We start from the raw sequence: 9,119 nt of genomic DNA, 5'->3' as shown, positions 1-9,119 counted from the left end.
TTTACAGTGAATAGTTATTGTCTTTTTAATAAAACACGGCTCTTTCAGATTACGAAGTTACTGGGTTACAAAAACCTCATAAAGAATAACCTTCAGGTCTCCTTCAAAACTCTTCCTGGAAAACAAATGGAAACAAAACTCATTGCAACGCAACTTTATTGCTGTATATTCTCTCTCTCTCTCTCTCTCTCTCTCTCTCTCTCTCTCACACACACACACACACACACACCCCTCTGTCCTCTTCCCCTTCTCCCCCTTCGTCTCCCCTACCACCTCCCATCAGGAACAAAGAAAGAAAAACCACTCACTTAGCCCTGAATGGAATGCCATGACCTGCCAACTGGGAAACATGGAAAAAGAAGAAAGGACACAGACACCACTGGGCACCGAACAACTCAAATTTTATTCTGTCTTGATTGGTGTACATTAGGAGTGGGCAGCTGGAAACTAGTGTTGGGGCAGAACTCCTCTGGACTAACGGGTCGTGGGAGACATGGCTGGCTTTGGCACACAGACTGGATAAACCATACACTGGCTGGAAGATGGCAGGCAAGACGATAAAAAAAGCACAGACCTACCACCACACAGAAACTATGTCTGAATTCTGTAGCGTGTTAGGGAGTAACATGCAACCCCACCTAGGCCACACTGTGAGACTAAAGCCTATCTTATTTCCCCTTCTTAGAGACGTAGAGATGTGGCCTTAGTATTCGGGTCCTAGTAGCGTTCCAGAGCAATTAACACACGGCAGAGAGAGAACTGCCACCGATTCTTACAGCAGCCCACCGGTTAAAGACATAACGCTAAATGACACATTGCATCTAGCTCATCTCTTCACTAGACCAACCCACATGGACCCGTTCATTCTAACCCAACCTATATACTTAGTTCAACGGAACTCATGTCTTTACGATGTTAAGAAGCCTTCTTGTTAGTCTTCCCGTCTCCGTGAGACACAAAGGGAACTTGGGTAAAGACATCTTTCCCTTTCATCACGCTGATGAGGACCTCACAGGAGCCGTGCTGCATGTATTTTGAGTTTTCACATCACTGTATCACACAGGGAGTCCAAGAGCAGAATAAGATGGGGAGGAGGCAGGGACTCTCGTCAATTTCTCAGGACAAACAAGGAAAGAGGGATGCAAAAGGAAAGGGGAATGGAAAGCCACCTTTGGTAGAAGAAACTGTCACCATGAAAGAAACCTAATCCCTTGTAATTGACTAAATATCATTGAGGACAGTTCTGGAACCGGGATGATAGAAGAGGCGTCAGTGACAATTATATGCTGGTATGTGTAGAGTGGGCTGTTTTTCCTGTGGTTGATTTTGAGATGGTCACTTCCCACAATTAAGAATTTTTTTTTTTTGCTAGTGTAGGTGGGGTCAACTTTAACCCCTCAAGGCAACCATAATGGCTGAGAACAATTTTTCTTTATGAATTTAGGCAACTGTCTCATATTCCCTTGCCCTGGAGAAGGCATAACTGTTCACCTGTGATACGCTGTGAAATGTGACAGTGACCAGGATATGGTTCATTCACAGGGTGTACAGTTAGATATTGGCATGCGATATGAGTCTAGAGTTAGACAGCAAGGGAGAGATGGAGACCTCTTCAGAGAGGTTGCCAACTAAGAGAAGGGCGGTAAAGGAAGTCTTGATTTTCTCACTTCCGGCCACTGAGGGGGACGAGATGAGGCCCAGTCTCTCTTGCCTTCACTAGAAGAAACACTGATCACAAAGAGAGGTAAGGAGAGCTAGAGCTGACATAGCCTTTGTCTCCCCAACTTTAAATATCGAATGACAGACTGCAGGCTATACAGCCAAGGTAGAAGTGACCAGAAGTTTGATGAGATGCCTGGCTGGGTCACCGTGCCTTGTAAGGTACCATGTCCTTGGCCTGTTTCAGCTTTCAAGAAAGGAATTCCTTTGCTGTGGTATTGTTCCCTGTGAGAGACCTGCGTCTGCTGAAAGTTGTGTAATTTGAAGTTTCGGTTGAATTCCACAGTAAACAGTCATGGATATTTCAAAGGAGACTCACACATTGTTTGAAGTTGACTTTAGGAACCATTTCCTGATTGTGCTCCTAGGCCTTGGGTGGAGGCAGTTCCCTCTAGCTCTTACCAGACCGTCAACAATCATTAGATGTTCTGCCTTTTTTTGAAGGAAATGACTTTTCAAAATCATGGTGATTCTAAGGGGGTAGATACAAGGTTGAGTCAGAAGGAAGCTGAAAAAGGGGGAGGTGGTGGGGTGGAGAAAGACTTTCCTCCACGCTCCTATAGGACCAGTCATGAGGCAAAATCATGGCAGTGACTCAGTCTCTCTGAGATGTACCCATGGGGGTGTTTCTAGGCTTCTGTATCTAACATCCTGTATCAACCACCTGAATTTACCTTCCTAGGTGTGCTAATGGGAAACCCTGTCAGGATGTGCCTCTGTGAGGTCCCTCGTCTCCAACCAGCCACTCTGATTTGCTGGTGGTGGCAGAAGTTGTGGCTGTGAGGAGGAGAGGACTGCACGTAGACAGGGTGGACGTTAGGAGGGTATCCAGAGTTCGAGACCTTGGATAAATCCAGGTTCAAGGTGATTACGAAAGAAGTGAGGAAGGCCAAAGGAAGACCTGGAAGAAAGTGTTTTAGAGGTGAGAAGAGAGGGGAATGGGAAAAAATCCACGTTCTCAGGACTCTCACAGGAACCAAACGCAACTCATGAAGCAAAGAAAGTCCCTTGCTTGTTTATCTGTCTGCCCAGGAGGTCAGTCCTTCAGGATGCCCTGCATCTAAACTATTCCCACACTAAGGACACAGAGGCTGGAGTGAGTGCCTCCACGCTATCAATCACATTCCAATGATTCGTTAGTTCTGTATTTCCTAGGTTGCTTAGTTCATTGAGCAAATGTGTGCACAGGTTAGGGGGCCCCGTGAGGAAGAGGGGGGTGTGGGGAAATGAGGCGATTAAGATTGGAATTCTTTGTAAACAAGAGTTAGTGGCACAGTAGATTGTCAAAGGAAACAGGAGGAATGGGTACAGAGCCATCATCAGCCTGGCCTAGGCCACTCGCCGGCCGCTCGGGAGGGACTCTTCCGCTCAAGAGTCTGTCTTCTTGTTAATAAAAACGGAGCAGCAGGTGAGCAAGCCGTCCACCTTTTCCATCTCAGAATTGCTCACAGGGATCAGTAGATGGTCCTTGAGCTTCTCATAAACCTATGAGGTAGTGGGAGTCGAGAAGGAAGAGGAGAAAGTGCGTTACATCCTGGCATATGCCATCGCCCTCAGGGACAGAGAATTAATTCAGTTCACCTATCCATGCTTTTCAGTCATTTAGGCCCAAGGCACACACGCCCACAGACCCACCCCAGAGCTGACCACCAACGGTTGACCTCTTGTTCTATGCTTTAACTTCCAGATGAAGGATCACCAACGTGACCGCTGCTGGACGTGTCCGCCATGGTCATTCCTGAATCCAGTGCTCCGTCTGAACATCCCCGCCCCTCCCTTCACTTTGATGCACTCCTAACTACACTTTCGTGTTCCTTTCCTGGCTGACTCTACCAGGAAAATGAGACAGAATGTAAGTTGAGTGTGTGCTGCTGGCCACACCGTGTTTAAATTATAGGTGTGAATTTTATAGCATCTTTCAACCGTAATGGAAAGTATGTGTCAAAACATCCAATTAACTGTCCATAGATTCCACCCCCCCCCCCCCAGTGATCAAAAACACACTTTAAAAAACAAAGTTACTTGAAAACGCTGTTTAAAAACAACCCGGCCTCATTCTTTCAGAAACACTGCATTCCTTAAAACTCAGGACACTGGTTAGGGTGCAGGAGCCAGCTGGGCTCCAAATCCAGGGCCATCAACTTACTACTGCCATTTCAGTGACATGGCAGTCCTTCCAGGCTAATTCACTCCTCTGGAAGGCTGGGCCACTACTACTCTAGGGCTGTTCCAGGGACTAAAGACAAGCTTAGGAAGTGCTCTGCACAACGCCTGGCCCAGAAAGACCCTTGGCAAACAAGGGTGTTACTGATGTGATTCTACTGTTGATGGACACAGGGCTGAACTGAGAGGCAGTTAATGATATTCCGTTGCTAGGTGACCAATGACGCTGAAGAGGCATGAGGTCCTCAAAGTGGGGTCTGTGGACTTGCAGCTTGTTCATAGTGTAGTCTAGGCTGGGGGGCCCAGGAACCTGCATTGTTAACAACCCTGGCACAGGAAAGTGTATGATCCACCGTCCATCGGGAGCTACTCCAGTCTTTGTCTAGGGTTGGGAGTCTGACATTTTCCTCAGGTTAACACTTCTACTAAGGTAAGAGAATAGAATTACCTCTGCGTTCCCTCAACTCCCTTTTCAGGTACTAACAGAGCGGCCACTATTAGGGAATAAGATAGGAGTAGGAAAGTGACTGCCTGTGGGCAGAGGGACCTGAGCTCTTTGCAGAGAGCTTAGGTAGAAAAAACCTGGGGTAATCTCTGGAGTAGTGGAAACCTGTGGAGGGATCCCTGGGGTTGCTGGTGACTCAGCCTAGCAAAGCTGGTAAATTCTAGGCCTGAGAGAGACCCTGTCTCAAAAAGTAAAACAAAACAAAACAAAGACCCCAAAAAAACAAAACAAAAAACAAAAGTGGGTGGTACCTGAGGAGCATTGTCCTCTGGCTTCCACTTTCACATGCACTGGCATGTGCTCCCCCGTCCCTCCCTCCCTCCCTCCCTCCCCTGTCCCTCCCTCCCTCCCAGATGTACCCGTGGTAGCTCATGAAGGATGCATACTAAGAGCTGGAGCACAGATTTGGGGAGTTCTTTCCTTTTTACTTTTTTAGTTTTTGGAGACAGAGTCTTGTGTAGCCCAGATTTACCTCAAGAACTCACCATATAGCTGAGGTCAGGCTTGGACCCCTAATCCTAGGCCTCTCAAGAGGGCAGGAGGGGATGACACCCTGCTGGTGCTCAGTGCTGAGGACTCCACTCCACTCAGGGCTTCGAGTTTGGTAAGCCAGCATTCCAAGTTAGCTACCCCCCCCCCAGCCCTTGGGGTTCTTATGTGAGAAACCCCAACTAGCAGGCAGCACCACCCCAGCCACTGTGTGTGTGTGACTGGCCAACGGCACGAGAGAGAAAAAGCCGATACATCTGGCTATCAACGGTCCTTTCTGCTGTCAGTGTTTGGGTTTGTACAGTATAAGGAGGCCCCTTTCTGCCATTCCGTCATGAGAAGGTCCCCAGAGAGGACCTTTTAGCTGCGGCCCAGGTGGTATTTTTTACCTTTGCGCTTTCTGGGTACTCTTCTGGGGTTCGGTGCAGCAAGACATGCCCTTTGCTGGGGATATTTAAATATATACAGTTGGCGGCCATGTCGTCCGGTACAGTGAGCTTGTCATAACGGTGGTCACTCATCTGTTGCATGATCTACGAAAACAAATGAAGCAGGTTGAAGTGGAGCCTCCCACACTCACAGGGGGAAGGCAGGAGGGCGAGACACAACCTGTAAAGGCTACCTTAGACCGCTCTGCAGCTCAGGCTCCCGATGTCACCTCTAAGTCACTGAGAGCCAGAGAAGAAAACATGGTCTAGCAGTGATCTTGTAAGTGTTTTTGATCTCTTAAAGCTTGTGTCTGTCTCTGTTTTTTTTTTTTTTTTTTTTTTTTGGTTCTTTTTTTCGGAGCTGGGGACCGAACCCAGGGCCTTGCGCTTCCTAGGTAAGCGCTCTACCACTGAGCTAAATCCCCAGCCCCGTCTGTCTCTGTTTTTAAGGTTTAAAAATTATCTGTGGGCTGGAGAGATGGCTCAGTGGTTAAGAACACTGACTGTTCTTCCAGAGGTCCTGAGTTCAATTGCCAGCAACCACGTAGTGGCTCACAACCATCTGTAATGGGATCTGATGCCCTCTTCTGGTGTGTCTGAAGACAGTGACGGTGCACTCACATACATGAAGTAAATAAATAAATAAATAAATGACTAAATAAATAAATAAACAAACAAACAAACCTTATCAGTATTCTAGCTTATGCTCCTAAGACATGCCAGCAATGCATAAAACAGTCGGGTGTGGAAATCTGGCTGGAGGTTTGATGATATTCTCGGCTGAGAAAACATGGCTGTCCCGGTCTTAGGAAGGACAGATTATTACAGCCATCAGAATGGTCAGTAAGAGGTGCCCATGAACACACACTCTGGCCTTCTGTGTGCATTAAAGTCAAGGCCCAAATTGCCAAGAGATCACAGTTCAAAGTAGGCAGTGGCACTACAGGGCGAATAGAATGGGGTGTCAGGATGCACATTTGACACCTAACCAACCTCAAGTTTTCCATTTCAGTGTGCTGTTGGCACATAGTAATATCCAACAGTGGACTTCATTATGGCTTCCCTACACATGAGCATGATGTTTTGAAGGTTATTTACCTCTCCCCAGCTACCTTCTCCTGTTCTTTCCACTCCCGGCCTCCCTTTCTCTTACCAACTAGCCTGCCTTCTACTTTCACACCTGCCTGAAGTGTCTCCATGTTTTCTTCTGGTAGTTGTGAAGTTGCAGGCCTTACGTTGAGGTCTTGGATCCATGCTGAGATGTAAATCAACTCTACCCTACTAAAGAGACCGCTCTTAGTCGCCCACTTTACTCTTCCCTTAACCTTCACAGCTGAGACCGCACCAAGGATTACTAGAGAGAGGCCCAGTGACTGGAGCTGGCAAAGAGATCCTCAAAACATAGTCTGTAATGTCCGCTGCTCCCCACTCAAGCTTTGACACATAACCCCCCCCCCCCAGCCCCGGAAACCCATTATGCTCACTGACTTAATTCCCCAAGCACTAGGGGGAAGCATGAGCAGGTTTTGGCAAAATGCATCGAGGCGGGGTCCTTCCGCCATTGTTGAATACCAGAGAACAGCCAGTTGAGTTTGCAGCTTAGGTCTGGGTAAATGGATGACACGGTATGTTCTCTATTCAGAGAGAAAGAGAAGAAGTGCGGCCAGCCCACAAAGCTGAGGTCTCACTAGAATCTCCTCTCCACTTGAGCCAGGTGGGCAGATCGACCACGTATCTATCTATGCTCACTTACATGTGCCCAAGGGTGACGATGGGGTGGGGGTGGGGCAGAAGGATTGTTGTTAGCCATGCTCACTCCCTGTTTACCAGAGAGGGGACACACTAAATCTCCAAGGTAGTGGTGTTAAGAAAGTGCCAGTAAGAGACCAGACTTCCTTCCTCTCCCCTATCAACTTCCTCCAGGGATTTGTCCTCTCCTGCTTTGGCCCTTGAGTTTTCTTCAGTTGATGATGGCATTTCTTTGAAATTCTAATCTCTGCTTTTCCTCACTCTCTTCTTAATCACCCTTTCCTGAGTTTATTCATTAGAGCTTCTGAGGGGGGCATTCCAGAAATTACAGACATAAGGGCTGGCAGCCAAGCTAGAATAGTTTGAACGTAGTTTCATTTTTTCTTTCATTACTGGGAAGAAAAGAATTATAATTTTCTTAATGGGAGAATAATTTAATGCTGAAGATATATGAGGCAATTTACTGATAAGTTCTACTACTGAGACTTTCTCTTAAAACAAATGCCTTAACAGATTACCAGCACTACCTTAGAGAACCCTTCCAATTAATTTACCCAGGCCTCCTTGGTATCATTTTGTGGCAAATTATAAACCGTGCTGTAAGAAATGACTTTTAATAATGAACTGACCACATGTGGAGCTGTTCACCTCAGAAAATCAAATGCTCCAAATATCAGGAGTGGTCTGTTTCTCTTTCTTTCTCTCTCTCTCCCTCTCCCTCTCCCACTCCCCTCCCCCCTTTCCTAAAGGATTCCAAAACAGTAGCTGTTAATAATAACCAAGCAACCCTTCTTTTTCATAGAAAAGACAAAGGGGCTGATTCTGGTCATGCAATATTTCTGCCCTGTTAGCTGAGGACCAGGGTCCCCTTTCCTCTCTGAGTGTTCATTTTCATTGCCTGTGTGCTGGTATTGACTGGTGAGATGGTTTGCCATTCACTTACAGCTGTGCAGGAGACACACAGACACACAGACACAGACACAGACACAGACACAGACACAGACACACAGACACACAGACACACAGACACACACACACTGCAGTAAATTTGCTGTTCAGGGCAGAGAAAGAGGTGCAGGGATCACAGCCCTTCATGATGTGTGCCTGCGTGTGTGTGCCTCTGTGTGTGTGTGTGTGTGTGTGTATTTGTGTGTGCATGTGTGTGTGCTCACATTTGAGTGTGTATGTGTGTGTATTTGTGTGTGCATTTGTGTGTGCATTCGTTTGTGTGTGTATATGTGTGTATTTGTGTGTGCATTCATTTGTGGTGTGTGTATGTGTGTATTTGTGTGTGCATTCATTTGTGGTGTGTGTATGTGAGTGTGTATGTGTTTGTATTTGTGTGTGCATTCGTTTGTGTGTGTGAGTGTGTGTGTGTATGTGTGTGTATTTGTGTGTGCATTCGTTTGTGTGTATGTGTGTATTTGTGTGTGTATGTCTGTGTGTGTATGTGTGTGTGTGGTGTGTGTGTATGTCTGTGTGTGTGTATGTGTGTGAGTGGTGTGTGTGTGTGTGGTGTGTGTGTGTGTGGTGTGTGTGTATTTGTGTGTGCATTCGTTTGTGTGTATGTGTGTATTTGTGTGTGTATGTGTGTGTGTGTGAGTGGTGTGTGTGTGAGTGGTGTGTGTGTGTTGTGTGTGTATGTGTGTGAGTGGTGTGTGTGTGTGTGTTGTGTGTGTATGTGTGTGAGTGGTGTGTGTGTGTGTGTGTGTGTGTATGTGTGTGTGTGTGTGGTGTGTGTTACCAAAAGGATGAACTTACACTGGGCACCCCGGCAGGGCAGCACTTCAAAGGGCCAGGCTCCCAGAGAACAAGCAGAGGGAGAGCTAACCAATAGGCTTTCTCTACCTCTGCTTATGCTCAGAGCCTTGATGAGCACATCCCAAGCATCCCGAGAATGCAACGGCGGGGCTGACTTGTGGTCCAGCATTCTCTTTTTCTTAAGAAGGATGGAGGAAGTGGCTTTGTTCCAGGGTTCTTGGTAAAGTGTATAGCAGTACGGACTGAACTTCCTGCTTGTCATAGTGCCCAGCACCAGAACGGAAGCAGAAAGCACCTAAACTCTC

The 9,119-nt window shown here is 47.0% G+C and overlaps 1 protein-coding gene across 3 annotated transcripts in view; it reads right to left on the bottom strand.

The window, feature by feature from the left end:
* Window positions 1-384: 384 nt before the first annotated feature.
* Window positions 385-9,119, bottom strand: part of Ddah1 (dimethylarginine dimethylaminohydrolase 1) — a 132,813-nt gene continuing 124,078 nt past the window's right edge. For 2 of the 3 annotated variants that reach the window (XM_017591068.3, XM_063282450.1), the window contains 2 exons: window positions 5,266-5,409; window positions 385-3,204 (listed from right to left, as the gene is read on the bottom strand). In XM_017591068.3, coding sequence (XP_017446557.1) covers window positions 3,088-3,204; window positions 5,266-5,409 — 261 coding nt within the window. In that variant the 3' untranslated portion in view covers window positions 385-3,087. The remainder of the gene's footprint in view (window positions 3,205-5,265; window positions 5,410-9,119) is intronic. The other variant, NM_022297.3, reaches the window with a different exon arrangement.

The sequence above is a fragment of the Rattus norvegicus genome, chromosome 2 (assembly GCF_036323735.1).
Source record: "Rattus norvegicus strain BN/NHsdMcwi chromosome 2, GRCr8, whole genome shotgun sequence".
Taxonomy (NCBI): domain Eukaryota; kingdom Metazoa; phylum Chordata; class Mammalia; order Rodentia; family Muridae; genus Rattus; species Rattus norvegicus.
The sequence above is the reverse complement of the archived record's forward strand: the minus strand, read 5'-3'. Positions and strand labels throughout refer to the sequence as shown.